This window comes from Malania oleifera, chromosome 9 (genome assembly GCF_029873635.1).
Source record: "Malania oleifera isolate guangnan ecotype guangnan chromosome 9, ASM2987363v1, whole genome shotgun sequence".
NCBI classification, from domain to species: Eukaryota; Viridiplantae; Streptophyta; class Magnoliopsida; order Santalales; family Ximeniaceae; genus Malania; species Malania oleifera.
Genome location: NC_080425.1, coordinates 77,256,110 through 77,275,097, shown reverse-complemented (window position 1 = coordinate 77,275,097; position 18,988 = coordinate 77,256,110). Strand labels below are relative to the sequence as shown.

The 18,988-nt window shown below is 36.6% G+C and overlaps 1 protein-coding gene across 2 annotated transcripts in view; it reads right to left on the bottom strand.

Annotated features, from left to right (window-relative positions):
- LOC131164125 (protein unc-13 homolog) overlaps positions 1–18,988 on the bottom strand; it is a 105,253-nt gene that overhangs the window by 7,830 nt on the left and 78,435 nt on the right. For both annotated transcript variants that reach the window (XM_058121099.1, XM_058121100.1), the window contains 5 exons: positions 8,658–8,742; positions 8,332–8,469; positions 5,135–5,241; positions 4,931–5,008; positions 4,748–4,843 (listed from right to left, as the gene is read on the bottom strand). In XM_058121099.1, coding sequence (XP_057977082.1) covers positions 4,748–4,843; positions 4,931–5,008; positions 5,135–5,241; positions 8,332–8,469; positions 8,658–8,742 — 504 coding nt within the window. The remainder of the gene's footprint in view (positions 1–4,747; positions 4,844–4,930; positions 5,009–5,134; positions 5,242–8,331; positions 8,470–8,657; positions 8,743–18,988) is intronic.

The window sequence follows — 18,988 nt, the reverse complement described above, 5'->3', positions numbered from 1 at the left end:
ATAGTTGTGGTAGCTCATTCTTTCATAACACAAAAGTCATCAGTCATCAAATCAATATCAAAATTTTGCACAATTTCTTTCTTACTGTATATAATAAAGCAATTCATAAGACAGTCACCTTTCATTTATTGCAAGTTTGGTTTTATTAAAATTCATAACTAGGGACGAAAAAAACACACTTGATTACAATTTTAGAAATAGGGATAATAAAAATAAATCAAGTCAATCTAGCAAAAAGAGGAAAGATTACTAACTTTATTGTTTCCACCAGCTCTTAAAATAATTTAAAAATTATTGACACTTCTTAAAAATTTTACACACTGACAAATATCAAGTTGATAATGTTATAATTAATGTTTAAAAACTTCTCTTTTTAGTAAAGTTTTTGGAATAAAATTAACATATTTTTATAATGAATATTTCTGTCACTTATTATTCTTTACGAATTTCTTTTTAAGAATTATCAAATTGTTACATCCATATGTGTACCTATTCTATGCATTGGTATTAGTAATCCTTAACTTTTAACCCTTTTAATGTAGATTTTATACTATTAGACAAGAAATCTTATTACATTGTATGTTTACTTTGAATTTAATTTTTTAATACTTTTAATAAATGCAATACCAATTTCTAAATTGACATAAAAAATTTAGGAGCATGTCATTTGCTTTTTTAAAAATATGTATACACATATATTTGGTATAATATAAAATAAAATAATAGTGAAAATATCTTTATTATCTATATGATTTAATCTTTCATATGATCTAAGTAATTTTTTCTTTTTTATTCTATGGAAAAAGTTTGATGTATGTACGTATGTATGACGTGTTCTTCAGCTGGGGGTGGGGGGAATTATTTGGGAGGTGCAGGGGGCTTTATTCAATTTTTTCAAATTGAACCAAAAACACGAAAGAGAAACATCTGGGGAGCTTTGGGGGGGCGGCTGCCCCCCTCCAGCCCCTCCTCACATCTGCCACTGAGTACAAGGCAGCCACAGCACCAGAAAACTCAAGACACGGCCCCAAGAAACCAAAACACAACATTGGAACAATTGGAGAGGTGAACTGCCGAAACTACCACAGAAATCACCAATTATATAACACTGCCACAAACTCACAAAAACAGCCTATGAACCCTACCATTGCTCCAAGAGAGTCACCAATGGCCTTTACTAACACTGAACAACATCCGATTACCACAAGTGCATGGTGAAACAAAGATTGGATCTTTGAGCAATACACACGCCCAACAGCTTGATATTTTGGTCTATGGAAGGAATTATAACATTGAATAAAAAACACAGCAAATTCCACTGTTGCAGACCCAATAAACTCAATAACCATTGACAAACAGCTTCACGAAGCATCAAACAACCATTCCCCAGATGCCGCATGAGCAATTAAAAAAGGTGAGATCTTTGGACAAAAAGAATCATGAAAAAGTTATGGAGGGATTAGAACACTGCTAGATGAATTCAGGCCAAAAACATGCCTGAAAGCAGCTTCACATGCCTGTGCATGGGGTTGGCCCTAGCAGCCTTCGACCAGCACGTGAGGGCACATGGAGCACTGCCTAGAGGTGGGATTACAGTTGGGGGCAGATCGGCAGTGTCTGTGGGTGATTACGGTGTTGTTTTTGAAAAATCTACAGCATATTTTGTGTTCCTGAACTGGCAGTGTTGACCAGGAAATTTCCAGCGACTGGTCTGACTTCGGGCAGCTGCTGGCTGTTTTCTAGGGCTATAGTGTAGCTGGAAATTCTTCTATGATGGTAGACATGTGGTGGATTTATGATGAGCTCTGCTCATGAGCACGAACAAATGAGTTCTACTCATAAAAATCTCAAATGATGAGCTCTGCCCATGAGACACGACCAAATAAGCTATATGCTCGTACAGCCTAAAAATGAGTTCTCATAACAGCTTAAAAGATTAGCTTTGCTTATGAGACACGAACATATGAGCTTTACTCATAAAATCCCAAATGATGAGCTCGACTCATAAAAGCCCAAATAATGAGCTCTGCCTATGAGATGCGAACAAATAAGCTTTACTCATAAGAAGTCAAATGATGAGTTCTGCTTATGAGGCACAAAAATGTGAGCTCTGCGTATAAAAAACCCAAATGATGAGCTCTACTCATAAGGCAGAAACAAATGAGCTCTACTCATACACACGTAACTGATGATCTCTACTCATATAACATGACAGAAAAGACTCAACAGATTAGCTCTGCTCATAGGGGTCAATAGATGGGATTTGCTCATAATTTTGACAGATGAGCTCCTGTTCACATTCTCAACAAATGAGCATTGCTTATGTATTAGAATTGATGGGTTTCCCTTATATATCTAGGCTGATGAGCTCTGCTCAAAACTACACAGATGAGTTATGCATGTATATATGGATAGATAAGCTTGCTCCATATCTAAATTGATGAGATTTGCACATATATGTGAATTGATGAGCCTACTCTTAGCCCGTAACTCAGGAGATGGGATCCGCATACAACTGCTAATGTCACAGCAGATAAGCTCTGCTTGCATTTGGAGGTAAGATCTATTTAAATTTATGCAAATAAATGAACTTCGCAGAAATAAAGACAACCAGAGTTCATGGCAAAAAGAGTAGGGAGCTTGAAGAAATTCCTGTTCAGCCATGCAAAAGAAAGAAAAGAAAAATAAAATAAAAATCTATGTTTGTCCATGCAAAAGAAAGTTTACAAAAAAAAAGTGAGAATGGATTAAAAAATAAATAAATATATATATATATATATATTATATATATGAATACATAACAAATGCATCCCATAGTAATGATGCACATATATTGTAATATATAATTCATAATCAGAGCATCCCATGGTATATGTAATTTTATAGAAATCAATGTATCCATCCAATAGCAGTGAAATTAAGTGCTCGGCTTGGCAAACTACCAGGGAGAAAAAAAAAGAAATCTGGTCTGCTTACAAAGAGATCTCCTCAGTCATAACTAAATCATGTTGATAGTGAATGTTGGTCAGATCCATGTAGGGAAATATTGGTTGACCTGCTTGGTTGTTTATAATTTGTTTATAAAAAAAAAAAAAAAAGGAGAAAATCTGATTTGGACTTGATTAGTCCTGAAGTATGAGCTCTGCTCAGTAATTTGAGTTTGCTTGGATTAGCAAGACGGAAAAAGGCCAGGCTTTAGTAGTAACAATGGGAGTTCTTCTCGGTGGTAGAAGTGGCAGGGACTAGAAACAAGTAAAAATGGGTCAGATGCCTGAGTGCCTCTTGGCGGCTTGGTTATATGCCAGCTCAGGCCTACAGAATCCAACTTGGTTTCAGCTCAGGTTTGGATGATGTGGCTAAATCATATTTACGCAGCTCTGCCAGAGCATCTTAAGCCAAATTGGCTTGAATAGAGCAGAATCGGATCAGATTTGGACCAAATGGCTCGGGTAAAGTCCAAATGGCTTGGACTTAGCCCAAGCAGCTCAGTTATAGTCCACTCAGCTCGGACTTAGCCCAATCAGCTCATCTTTAGCCCAAACGGCTTGGGTATAGTCCCATCAGCTCGGAGTTGGCCCAAACGGCTCGGGTATAGTCCAGTTGGAATAGACTAAGCCCAAATGGCTCAAGCATATGCTGTTTGGCTTGGCTAGTCTCCTGCCTTGCACGATATAAATTTAAAAAAAATAAAAAATTTAAATGTGCTTGCATTTACTCCTCGGCCAAGAAAGTTGCTTCTAGAGTCAGGAGTGGAGGGCAATTGGTAAGGCACAAAATGTTAAACCAAATCAAATGACAATGCACAATGTCAAAAGGGCATTAAAGACAATTTAAAAGGGGCAATAAAGCCATAATAGCCTCCCAATAAAACCTGAATTAAAGGCAATGTAACCTCCAACATAAAAACCCATAATTCTCTTTTAGCTCCTCTTTTGATGGGGAAATTAATGAGACGACTGAGACAGCTATAAAAGGGAGTCTTCAGGAAGAGGTAAGGCATCTCAGAAATTCTCAGCCATACTGTTGCCATTCAATACATATTTTCCTGAATTGGACATCGGAGTGAACCACTGGAGTACACCCAGGGTCCTCCAAGCCTTTTTTGTTCTCTTTTTCATGTGGCCAAGGTCATGATCGATCCAACAAATACCAATCCAGATTTTACCGGCAACAATTACAAATGATGAAGCTGCCACTTTCTATAGACAGACTTATGGCACAAGGCCAAAACCAAACTTGTGCGACTAAAACTTTGACCATCATTTTCCAAGTACTTGTCTGTCTAATAGTAATCAGATTTTGCTCCTGTTTTTCACTATCTCAATGACCCTAACTTTTCAGTTACTCTGTAATGCTCTCTGCTTTTTGCATCTGAGCTTGAACACGGCCAGGAGTGTGTGCTAATCAAACATCTAGAAGGAAATGGAGATAGGATGCAATTGGGTCTTCATTAAAGAAACAGATGAAATGGCACAGTAGAGGTGCAATGTGATATAGGTGGCCAATAAGGCACAAAACAAGCAATTAAGCAATTTAAATTCATATACCGACTAATAGAAGAGTTTTGTAAGACACATAATTATGTTGGAAGGAATTCCATTAATCACTTTAAGCTTGTGACATGACATGAAAAGGGAGTATGGCATTGGCAAGAAATTATCACTCTCAATAACATTAACATGATGTTTTGTCATTTTCACCTCTTCAAGATAAAAATTGCTATTCAAATGTTCATAAAGTCACACACCTTCAAAATATTTAGGTCATCTTCTATCATTACAATGTCAGATGCAGAAAATGCACGAGTAGGGCCTCCATCAAGCAAAACCCAAACATAACCTACCTGCATAATGAAAATATAAAAATTCTGGACCATGGGGAAAGCATCTTGAGCAAATAACATAATGAAAATGTGAGAATGAGAACATACCAATGATGCCCGGAAAATGCTCAAAACCACAAGATCTCTGAGTGTATCAACAATTAAACCACATACATGATCAAGGACCTATATTAATACAGATCATATTAAAACACTCCAGTCATAATTATTCAAATGAAAAGAAATGAAGTTTAAAAACTGGAAGAGAATAAGAAAATTTTCAAGGTAGAGAGAGTTGCTTTGATATCTTACAGTATCAACATGCGAAAGAATGCTGTCCAAGCGAGCACTTTCAACATTTCCACGGTATAAATGACAAAGAAATGAGTCCCTCAGATCCCAAAACACAACTCTAGCCCCTGAAGATAAGATTTTATGGACAAATTAAATATAGAAAGTAAGCAAGCAGATAAATTAGGTTCTTTGTGTCAAAGAAATTTTGATCCAGAATATTAAATAACATCATAGATTTCAAAAGTGCAACCAAAAGATAGATGAATAATTCTTTTGGTCCATGAGAGGCCCACCAGCATAGGTGACAGTGTCCCCACATCCCAAACCCTTCTCCAACTCTTCTCATGGTTTGAACCTAAGACCTCTGACATGACTATCTCATGCTCAAATCATTGGGGTGTCTCCCACAAGGAAAAAGAATAAAATAATAATAACAATAAAGATTGTGCTTAGCCATAGGCTACATATTTTTTAACAACTTAGTAAAGCACTCTAATTTATGAATCAATAAAACAACCACCAATGCACTTGAATACCTTTTTCTTTGATTAAAAATCCACAATAATCCAGCTGATTCATTTCACCATCTGACTGCCAGATTCTTTATTTTTTTTTTCCTTCATTTCACTCTGTTTTTGCATCCCTCTCACCCCCCCCCCCCCCCCCCCAAAAAAAAATCAATGAAGCAAGGAGTTCGGCAAGGCATGCAAGTCAAATTCAGACAGGCAGGGAAGTCTCTACAGGTAGCTTTTATATCTAAATAAATCCATACTATAGAATAAATTATTTTATGGACAAAAATATCCTCAACTTTTAAAGGAAAGACTAAAAGCTCTTAAAAGATATAATTGTAAATTAATTAGTGGAAAAAAGTATCCTTATTTCAAAAAGTAAATTTCTATAAGACCAACATTCCTAAAAGAAGTAAATTTCTATACTACTTACATATAGAAATATGGATAGCGTAAATCATTTTGTTGACATAAATATTATTATCTTGTGAAAGTAAGACCAAGCAATATTAAAAGAAGTAAATTTTATATAATATATATAGAAAGTGAAATCATCTAGAGTTAGATGAAATTACATTTAGAATGTATTAAAGGAAAATTTTGAATTTAAATAAAAAAATTTCCATTTTGTTAAAAAATAAAATAAACCAACACTATATATGGGTATCTTTATCTATATCTATACTATAATAATAAATTAATAAAAGTAAGAATAAAGCGAATCATTTTGTAGCAAAATTATCCCATACTTTAAAAGCAACACAACACAATCCTAAAAGAAAATAAATTTAAGCAAAATTAGATAAATACATTTATAAAATGTACTTTAGATATGTTAAAGTAAAAATACTATAAATAATTTTGTAGACAAAAATATTCTCATTTTTATAAGTAAGAAAAACATTTCTAACAAAATAAAATTCAATGACATTAGATAAATCTATTTTAAAAATTTTATTTTGAATAGGTCAATATTTAGAACTAAAAAATCCACCTCATTAAAAAATTAAACAAATCCAATGTATTATAAATGTTAAATAAAATGTACATCCCAAAATAAAATAAGTAAATTCATCTGATGTTTTCTAAAATTATTGGGACATGTCTAAAATCACTTAAATAAATAAAATAAATAATTATATACTTTTCAAAAGAAAAATTTTAGAAATGAAACTATAGATCTAGAAGTACCTTCCAAATAATAAATTTTTAATTTATTAAAATTTTCAAAACTCATTAATTGATCATTAAACGAACAAAAAAAAATAACAATAATTAGGATTTTAGGCAGCATATCACAACTTAGAAATTGTGATAAATTTATTAAAATTTTTATAAGAAGAAGTCGTATATTGAGATTTTTATAAAATAAAAAATAATGAAAAATATACTTAGTAATTTTATATAAATATTAGAATTTAATATTTTTCATAATTTTAATTAGAGTATTTGGGTCATATCATAACTTATACTTTTTAAGATTCTTCATGTCCCTATATTTACATGTGTTATAATAGTATCTCATGTCAATATTTAAATCTTATAATTTTTTTAAACATAGAATTAATTTTTATAAATAACTTTGAATATTCAAAATTTAATATTTGTAATGCAAATTATGATAATATATTGAAAATATATCTAAATTTATTAAAAATTATAAAAATATTTTATGCAATATTATTTACATACAACCATGTGCAACGCACGTGACATATTGACTAGTGTAGATATATATATACACACACACCGTCCCCATACCCTTGCAAACCGGGGAGCCTTATGGCCCAGGGCTGCCCCCTTTACACACACACATACATATGTGTGTGTGTGTGTGTGTGTGTGTGTGTCAATCAAAACAATCAAACAATCCAATTATACTAAAATTTGTTTAAACCTTCATTTGTTATTTTACCTAATCAGAGAATTTTAAGTTTGTCAGGTTTAGGCCCTTCAAAGACCTAATACTAAACCAATGCACAGCCCGACTCAAACATGAAAATACCAAGCAAGTGGCTGAGCAAATCAAAACTGACAATGGAGAGCATAGTAAAAAGAAGAAGATTATGTAGATTTTCAGCAGAAAGGTCAACAAGCCAAACATTGATAAAGAAAGGTAGATTAGATCAGCAAAAGAAATAAGATAACTCATTTATTTAAACCAAGCTCACATATTCCAAGCTGGAACTACTGTTTCAAAGGTGATGGGAGGTCATAGATGCTGATCAAATTTATGCAAGTCCTTCAATAACCAGAGAAGTGATATGGAAAGCATCATCATGTTCTTGAGCCGTACATACAAAGGTATAAAGCAAGTTCAGACGTTCAGTTACACAAGGACACAAGAACATGCAAACACTTACACAAGTTTATCTTCACATAGATTCAATATTGTGGTGTTTATGCACATGTATATTCATATATGAAATAGTGAAGATATAAATGGTACAGGAACTGAGTTTTGCGACTTTCAATTAAAGGAATATGTATGCAAATGTTTCTGCATCAACTGAAAATAGCTCTCTGGGCATGCAACGAACATAAAAAATAATTTAGTTGAACATGGAATAACTTAATCTATACCATTGCCACCTTGTCTACTAGCTTACCAGTGAAGTCACAAAGTTTTCAAATAACATCAGCTTCTCTATTAGCCTGAATTACTATAAAACGTACATAATACCAGCTTGACTATTAGCTTACCAGTAAAGTCACAAAGTTTGCAAATAATATCAGCTGTGAAATCCCTGATACTGTTAAATGTTGTGATAAATAGTTCATCAACACATTCACTTGACATTGATGAAGCTATCCCCAGAGTTTCTGGATGCTTTTCACTAGCTGCTAGAAGCAAGGATAACTGTTAAACAAGTTATGTATATAATCATGTTTACTCTTAAGGTTGTTCAACTCAAAATACTGTTTAATAAAATGTATATAGGACAAAATTTTGAATAACATATAGGAAACTCTGCATTTCTTTCCTGTTAATGCTCTGGATGTTCTTGAATAACATAAAGACAACTTACACCATATTTGGTTAACAGATGGTTTAATGAGCGCCCAAGAATTCCTAACACCATCTTCGAGAGTGCCAATTTTTTTCTGAATATACTGCATGAATAGAAAAAGGATGATGCAAAGATAACAAAAAATTATTTGCGAATGTGTTGCACGCCAATTTATTTCATCAATTGGATAAATATTAGCAAGAGATTTCACCGTATCAATGCTATAGTTATCAAAGCTATAGTGTAACACCCAGTACACAAGGCTCCCACATATCAGGGGTCTAGAGAGGGTATAATGTGTGCAGCGTTACATCCATACTTCAAGAGATCGTTTCCATGACAAAATCCGACCTTCATGTTTGGATGCAAGCCCTTACAATTGGGTTAAGGTTTACCCTCCTATAATTATCAAGGCTAGTAAACAAAGTTTGTTTCAGTAAGTACGCAGGTATTGGTGATGGAAACTTAGCCATAACAACAAATAATTATAAAGGTTATAGATAAGAAGAATAAAAATGAAGGAAAATAAAGAAACGAGAAAGAGAAAGAATCATGGAAGACTAAAAGTTCTCAAGATCATTGGATGCACGAGGTACCCAAGTCTAGTAACTTAATCATGAAAACAAGAACTTTTCAACACATTACTCTCTTGTCACTGCATAAATGAATAAAAATAAACAACATTCCTCCTCAGAAATGGAAGTAATCCAAAAATGTAACAGTGAGCAAACACTCGCATCAAATTCAGCACATTTAATTGCCTTCATTCCTTGCAGAACCTAATATTAAATTTCTGGTAGTGCAACAAAGAAACTTTTCGTGACATGGCTATATCACTCATGAGGTAGTATAAAACATGTCACTAGAAACAGTCACAGTAGGAGTGTCACATACTACATCTCATTTAGTTCCAAGGTTTGACATTCCACTGATTCCTGGTGCCCTCCATATCGTGCACTGAAAACCCTGTGATAGCTTAATTGGATATCTGAGGACTGCTAGTTGCCAGTGCCTCATGGCCATGTCACACACTAGCAATGCTGCAAATAACTTGGTTTCATAACCAAAGACCATTACAAGTACTGAATTATACAAAAACATTCAAAAGAACTCCAGGAACAAGAAGTTACAGTTTTGCACTAGTTTGTAGGCTCATATCTTTTGCTAGCATGATGAATAAGACTTGTCATTAGTTCCATGAGTTTATAATTCCTCCAAACTATTAAAAAGTTAAAAACAGGGCAGCCTGATGCAAAAAAGCTCCTGCCTATGCAGGGTCTGGGGAAGGCCCTCATCAAAATTAATCATTTTATAATAAATGTACAAATTTCTATTTGGGATAACAATAAATTTCTAGAAGAAAATGTATAAGAAAGAAAATAGAGAGAATACAACTTATGAGAGGACAAGAAATCCTAAGGAGATTTTTTTTTTTTTGTGGGGGCGCCAAAAGAAGAACAAAGAAAACCAACCAAACTCCTTTAAACCCTTTCCATTGTAACTAATGAAGCAATGCGAATTTGCAAATTTGCACTGGTCTTTCTTCTCCTCGCCGATAGTACCATCCAAACGATATTTTTGAAAGCAATCGAGAAATTAATAGACCATTACATCAACTCGTTGATTATTTTTAGTTATGTATTCATCTATGACTATATTTACAATAAACGTATACACTTTTTAGGCAATGACAATTTTTCTGTCTCCTTTCTTTTTGGCTTCCCAAACTGATTGATCACTATTCCTTTGCCTTGTGGATACTTTGCAGTACTGCACATACACATGCATGATATGTGCTGCCAACTCTAGAAAACTATAAACTAAGAAATGTTGGTATCATGACTATTGAAATTTTGATTAAATGAATGACCTAACTTGAAGTTAGATCTCCCTCTCTATTTATAATACAAATTAAATACATTCTAATGACAATACTCTCACTATTTAACATACAAACACACTTAATAACAATAATACTAAAAGACATAAATAACCTCTAACACTCCCCCTCAAGCTCGAGAATAAATGGCATATGCTCCTAGCTTGTCACAAATAAATTTAACACAAAGCAGCCCCCAAACTTTGGTAAACAAATCAGTAAGCTGCATATTAGACTTCATATAAGTGGTAGTAATGAGCTTCTGCACAAGTTTCTCCCAAACACCGAACAAAGTGGCAATCAACTTCAATGTGCTTCTTCCACTCATAAAAAACTAGGTTGGAGACAATATGAAGAGCAACATGATTATCACACATCAACTTCATAGGCTGAGAATGTGAAAAATCCAATTTTTCCAACATGTTCTTCAACGGACGAGTGCACAAGTAATGTGAGTCATAGTTCTATAATATGATTCAGCACTTGACCTGGCCACCACAGTCTGTTTCTTACTCTTCCAAGAAACCAAATTACCACCAACCAAGATATAGTACCTGGTTGTGGATCTCTGGTCGGAAGGTGACCCAACTCAATCTGCATTTGTATATCCATGGATATACCCTGATCACGATATAAAAGACCTCTCCCATATGCACCTTTGAGATATCTCAAGATGCGAATTATTGCGTCCCAATGACTTGTCTTTGGAGAATCTAGAAACTGACTCACAAGACTTGTTGCAAAAGATATATTTGGCTGAGTAACTGTGAGTCCATTCAATTTTCCAACAAGTGTTCAATTTTGTCCAGGATTAGGTAGAAAATCACCCATATCCGGCACTAACTTGCTATTAGGATCCATGGGTGTATCAACCGATTTAGATCCCAAAAATCCAATTTCATCCAACAGATCAAGAACATACTTCCTTTGTGACTAGGAGTGCTCAAAAATTATGGAAAAATCAAAAACTGAACCAAAATCAGACTGAAATCAGCTTTGGTTCGGTTTTTTTTGTCTTTGGTTTCGGTTATGGTTATGATTCTTGAAAATATAAATATTTGGCTTCAGTTTCGGTTTCGATTTTTAACCATAAACTGAAGCGGAAAACCAAAAAACCTAAAAATCAAAATAATTAATAAAATATAATAATTTTGTATATTTATAAATGTTGCTAACTCATCCTTCCCAAAACCTTAACCCTACGTAAAACCCGCCATTGCCACCACAGCACCAAGAACCCTCCGCCTCCACCATCAATGGCATTAGCCACCTCATCCTCTGCTCTTGACCACCTGCAACCACGCTTCCTCTCAGCCTCCTCCGCCATTGCCATCTTCCCCAAGGCCCTTCCTCTCCCTACCATCACCTCTACAGAGAAGAAACCCCAGCCCCTCCTCTGGATCCCCCTCAAGACCACCCATCTCATCCAAGCCTACCAATAGAAATGGTACTCCCTCAAGCGCGGCCAGCTTAAGGCCAAATTTTGGTGCAAAAATGCAGCTTTGTAGTAAAGAACTAACAAAAAAATTGAAATTATCAATTACAGAGGATGGCCTAGAAGCTTCAGATGTGGAAGCATAATAAATAAGTTGCACACTCTCCTTTTACTCTTGTCCCACTTCAGTTGAATAGAATTTGGGAACTCCTTTCACTTCCTATAAATCCCTCACAATGCTCTCCAATGCTAGCATCGTAAGATCATGGGCTTCCAATTTAGTTGGGCTTAGACATATTTGGGCTAAATCCCAACTACTATGGCCTTAATGGCTTGTTCAGTTTAAAATTTTAAAATCCGAAATTTACTTAACTGAACCTTTTAACCGATGGATTGCAGTTTTTTTTAAACTATGGTTTACAGTTCAGTCTTTATTTTCCATTTTTAAGAACCAAACATTTCAACTCAATTTTCGGTTTAAGCCATAACCAAGCCGAACAAAACCGAGTTCACCCCTATTTGTGACAAAATAGTTCTCGTACGAGATCTAGATACTTCTATACCCAAGAAGTATTTCAATGGTCCCAAATCTTTGGTTTGAAACTTAGTCTCTAGAAAAAATTTGAGACTTTGAATACTTTTATTGCACCATCTATAATAACAATATCGCCCACACAAACAACAAGAAGGATCCTATCTGATAAAGTATAATGATAAACACAAAATGATCCACTGCACAACATAAAAGACCAAACTCAAGCACTACAACACTAAAATGACCAAACCATGCTCTGCAAGACTACTTTAAACCATATAGTGCCTTTTTGAGCTAACACACTAAACTTGACTCCCCCTGAGCAACAAACCCAAGTGGTTGCTGCATATAGACCTCCTCCTCTAAGGTCACCATGCAAGAAGGCTGATGCAAAGGCCAGTGACAAGTAGTAGCCAAGGAGATGAATAGACGTACTGGTGTAAGTTTGAAAACCAGAGAAAAAGTGTCATAATAATCCAAACCATACACCTAATAATACCCCTTAGCAACAAGACAAGCCTTTAGATGAGCCACGAGAACCATCAGGATTGACCTTCACAATATATACCAAGCAACAACCAACCATAGACTTGTCAGGAGGAAGAGATACCAAGCCCCAAGTGTCATTGTCCTGTAAAGCATTCATCTCTTCAACCATAGCATTCCTCCACCCAGAGTGGGCTAAGGCTTCTGAAAAAAATTTAAGAAGGGTAGTAGATGATAGAGCAATGACAAAAAAATAGTAGGAGGGTGATAGGAAGTAATAACAAACATAGTTGGAAAGGGGATGTTGAGTACATGTGCATACCTTTTCGAAATCATGAGAAATATGATCATCAGATGAGGAAACCAAAGGCATGGCAGTAGAAGCTAGTGAGGACTCTATTCCTTGGAGACGGCATCATGAATACACCTGCAAATTAGGATGATCAAGACGATGAGAAGGACTAGAACTACATGGAGAGTCAAATGGTTGGTTGGGCAAGGACAGCAAAGTAGAATCTGGAAGATTGGGCAAAGGAAGAGACTCATTAAGCTCAAAAACACTTAGGGACTAGGTGTAGTAAGGTATAGACTCAAAGAAGGTAACATCAGAAAAAACAAAGAAGCGATGCAACACAAGACTATAACAACGATATCCCTTTTGAGTATATGAGTAGCCCAAAAATACAAATTTTATAGCAACAGGATCCAACTTATCCACCCCAAGAGTTATTTCAAAAGTTAGTTGATGAACAAAGGGCATACACCCAAATATACGAGGGAGAGAGAATAAACGAGAATTAGAAAAGAGAATGGAGTAGCGAATTTTACCACTATAAACAAAGGATGGCATCTTGTTGATCAAATAGCAAGCAGTAAGTATAGCATTACTCCAAAGTACATTAGGTAAATGCATATGATAAAGTAAGGTGTGAGTGATTTCAAAGATATGTCTATTTTTCCTCTCTACAACCCCATTTTGTTGAGGAGTGTGAGAATAGGATAATTGATGGACAATACCAAACTGAGTCATATAAGTAGTGAATTGTGAACTAAAATACTATTTAGCATTATCACTTCGAAGTATTCGAACTGGAAAACCAAATTGAGTCTTTATTTCAAAAAAAAAGGCAGATAATACATGAAATAAATTGAAAATATCTTTCATTAAATATAGCCAAGTCATTCTTAAATAATCATCCACAAAGGTTACAAAGTACTGAAAACCCAACTAGGACACCAAACATAAAAATGAACAAACATGAAAGGGCTTGCAGCCCATTTATTGAGTTGGGAAGTGAAAACAACACGATGGTGCTTTCCCAACTGACAAGACACACAATCAAGACTAGACACAAAACTCAAATCAGGAACAAGGCATTTTAACTTTTCCAGTAAAGGATGACCAAGATGACAATGAATTTGGAGAGGTGTGGCAACAAGTGCAGGCGGTGGAAGGAGATAGCTACTCAAAATGATAAAGTCCACCAACTTCACCCCCTCCACCAATCATCTTCCTCGTATTCAAATCATGAATAACCACAAAATCAGGGATGAATGTCACTAAACAATTCATGGATTTAGTAATCTTGCTAACTGTAGAGAATGATAAGAATCAATTGTATATTCAATTGTGTATTCTTTACATACTCGAGTCCCTATTTAACGTGTACATAGAGAATAAAATGTGAAAAAACAGAAGAGGACACAACTTGCAGTTGATATGTGTAATTTAGCTTCGGTGGGGGACTCAATTTATAGCCTATTGCTTGTGGCAAGATCTCATGGTAGGTGGTGGTGGCTCACCCACCATTGTAGGTGGCGGTGGCTCACCTACCATGGTAGGTGGCCGACATTCACCAACCATGGCCGTTGTTCACACTTTAGGGATTTCTACACTCCCCCTCAAGTTGGATCATAGATGTTGATCATATCCAACTTGCCAATGAAATCCTTAAAGAGTTGCCGAGGTAGTCCCTTGGTGAATGTGTCTGCAATCTGCTCCTTAGTAAGGACATATGTCATGCAAATAGTTCCTTCTTCCACCTTTTCTTTAATGAAGTGTCTGTCAACTTCCACATGTTTGGTTCTGTCATGTTGGAATGGGTTGAGAGAGATACTAATAGCTGCCTTATTATCACAATACAACTTGATAGGTAACTCTAACTCAGCATGTAGTTCTTCCGATAGCCTCCGCAGCCATAATCCTTCACATATTCCCTGAGCAACAACTCTGAATTCTACCTCTGCATTGCTCCTTGCTACAACATTTTGTTTCTTGCTTCTCCAAGTGACCAGATTTCCCCATACAAAGGTGCAGTCTCCAGTTATGGATCTTTTTTCCTCTATAAAGCCAGCCCAATCAGCATCGGTGAATATTGCCACTTCCTTTTGTTCACTTCACTTGAACAATAAGCCTTTCCCTAGAGATCCCTTTAGATATCTTAGGATCCTAAAGGTTGTTTCCTAGTGTGCTTCTTTTGGAGATTGCATATACTGACTTGCTACAGTTGCTATTAAAGCTATGTCTGGTCTGGTATATGACAGGTAGATTAGTTTGCCGACTAATCTTTGATATTTCTCCCTATCTACTGGCTTCCCAACATATTTTGTTCTTTTTCCAGCTTCAATAGTTGTGTCGCTTGGTTTGCAACCTAGCATGCCTGTTTCGGTCAAGAGATCAAGGGTGTATTTTCATTGTGAAACACTAATTCCCTTCTTTGATCTAGCTACCTGCATCCCTAGAAAGTATCGCATTTGCACCAAATCCTTCACTTCGAATTTTGTGGCTAGAACTTTCTTCAATCTTCCCATTTCCTCAATGTCATCTCCAGTGAGGATAATGTCGTCTACATACACAATCAGAATAGTCTTCTTCCCATTTTTTTGTTTGAAAAACATAGTATGGTCGAACTGTCCTTGGTAGTATCCCTCTCCTTTTATCACCTTTGTAAATCTATCAAACCATGCCTTGGGAGATTTGAGTCCATATAAGGACTTTCTCAGTTTACAGACTTTGTTTTCCTTGTCCCTTTTACTGAATCCAGGGGCCAATGTCATGTACACTTCTTCTTCCAGCTCATCATTTAGGAATGCATTGTTTATGTCGAGTTGTTGAAGTGGCCGCCAGGGATAGGAGCATTCAAATAGTGTTCAACTTTGCCACGGGTGCAAAGGTTTCTGTGTAATCAATGCCATAGGTCTAAGTAAATCCTTTCGCAACCAACTGGGCCTTGTGTCTTTCAATTGTCGTATTTGTTTGGTATTTTATAGTGAATACCCATTTGCAGCCTACTGGTCTCTTTCCTCGTGGCAAATTCATAACCTCCCATGTTCCATTCTTTTCCAATGCCCTTATCTCCTCCATTACAGCCTCTCTCCATTTTGGAATTTCAAGTGCCTCCTCAATGTTCTTTGGAATTTTGACCCTATCAAGGTTAGAAGGAAAGGCACGTTATCCCATGGACAAGGTATTATAGGACACAAATTTTTCAATTGGAAGAAGGGTACATGAACGAGGATGTTTTCTAAGAGCAATGGGCAAATCAATAACATCAAATTTATTAGAAGTAGGTTCTATTACCTATTCTGAGTTGTTGGGAGGTTCTTCGTTGGGCTCTTGGTTGCTCAAAGCTGCCACCAGTTCTGACTCTCTTGATGCTTCAAGTATTAGTTTTTCATTACCACTTGGCTTCGGCCTTTCGTGAGTAGACTAGTGTCTCCTTGTTATTCTATTGTTCTATCTCTCCCCCTGAGTTTAAGTTTCCTTATGTGACTGGCAAGGAAGTGGAGGAGAATGGTAGATTGGTGAGAGGAAAGTCTAGGAAAAACATGTCACCATTGGGATTATCCTGAGTCTGAGATTCGCTCACATGCTCCCCCTGAATAGAAGACTTGGGATAGAATGGAGTGGTCTCGAAAAAGGTGACATCAAGGTTGATAAAGAGACGACGAGAAATGGGGTCATAGCACTTGTAACCTTTTTGGGATGCAGAATACCCAAGGAAGACACACTTGGTGGCTCGAGGATCCAGCTTGGTGCGCTGGTGAGGATGGATATGCACAAAGGCAGTGCAGCCAAATAAACGAAGAGGGAGATTGGAGTCCAACCGAGAGGTAGGAAAAAATTCGAGACGAGTGTCAAGGGGTGTAGCATAGGACAGAACACGACTTGGCATTCTATTGATAAGGTAAGTGGCTATTAGAATAGCATCACCCCAAAACATTATAGGCATGTGGGTAGTGAGCATTAAGGCTTATGCTACCTCAAGAATGTGTCTATTTTTGCGTTAGGCAACCCCATTTTGTTGAGGGGTGTCAACACATGAGCTTTGATTAATTATCCCTTTTTCTTAAAGGAAGAGACCCAAGGTGTGGTTGAAATATTCCGTGCCATTGTCAGTACGCAAGATTTTAATCTTGGTGTTAAATTGTGTTTGGACCATGGCATAAAAGTTAATAAACACCGTCAAACTTATCTTTTAACAAGTAGACCCAACAAGTACGAGTGTGATCGTTAATGAATGTCACAAACCATTTTGTGCGAGTGCGATTAGAAATATGGGAAGGTCCCCATACATCACTATGAATGATTGTGAAGGGTTTTGTGGGTTTGCATTTGGATTTTGGGAATGAAGTTCTTTGGTGTTTTGCGAGTTCACACACTTCACATTGAACATCAAGAGACATTTTATTCGAACATAGCGAAGGAAATAAATGACACGTGTACTAAAAATTGGGGTGACCCAACTGAGAATGCCATAACATTATGTCACTATTCTTAGGGATAGAAACAGAATTACTTTGACACTTATCACTCATTTTGGCTTCCTCGAAGTAGTAGATTCCCTCATACTCCTTAGCACTGTCAATCGTCGTCCCCGATGACAGGTCCTGAAAAACACACTGGGATGAGATAAATTTAGCAGAGCAATTGAGGTGTTTAGTGAGTTGGCTGACGGACAAAAGATTACAAGATAATTTTGGAACATGAAGAATAGACTCTAAAGTAATCGAGTCAGAAATCTGAATACTCCCGTTGCCGACAACAAGAGCAAGAGATCTGTCAGCAATTTTCACTCTTAGGTTACCAGCACTTGGGGTATATGATAAGAAAAGGTGATAAAAGTCTATCATATAGTCAGAGGCTCCAAAATCTATAATCCAGGGTGTATGGTTACGAAAGGTGTATAGGGCTTGTGAGAAATTACCTCTGTGTGCCAAATTACCAAATGGAGTACTTTTTGGTGACTGACCTGAGGCTTGGAGAGTAGATAGCATCTCCATGATTTTCTGTAGTTGGTCATGGCTGGAGGTGCTGCTATTGCCACTGTCAGAATGGTTGCTCGCCACTTGTTGACTCTCGGGTTAAGTCTCAGAACAAGCTTGATAGCCTCTGGTTTTGGTGCTCTGGCGTGGTTTCCAATCAGCTGGCTTGCCATGAATCTCCCAACAATTATCCTTGAAATGGCCAAGCTTTCGGCAATGTTTACACTAGAGGCGGCCCTTTGGTTGCTTGGTATTTGGCCCACTGTAGGTCCCACGGGATACAAATGTTGAGCCCTCTAGTACCGTGGCAGTAGCTTCCTTCAACATGACTTTGCGCCTTGCCTCTTCACGCCTCACTTCAGCAAACACTTCTCGAGTGGATGGTAGAGGTCTGCAGCCAAGATTCCTTCCTCGTACATCATCTAAATCTCGATTAAGGCCTACAAGGAACTCAAAAACTCTCTCCTTTTCCAATCTCTTCTTGAACAGCGCATTGTCCCCAGCACAGCGCCATTCTTCTTCGCTACTTAAATCCAATTCTTGCCATAGTGCCAGCATCTCCATGAAATAGTCTGTCACCTCCCTCTCGCCTTGTTTCATCTGTCATAGGCGTGTCTTAAGTTCAAAGACTTGGGAAGCATTCTCCTCGTCAGAGTAAGTTTCTCGGACTGCATCCCACACCTCTTTTGCTGTGGGCAGCAACATATATGTTTTCCCGATAGTTGGCTTTAGGGAGTCGATAAACCATG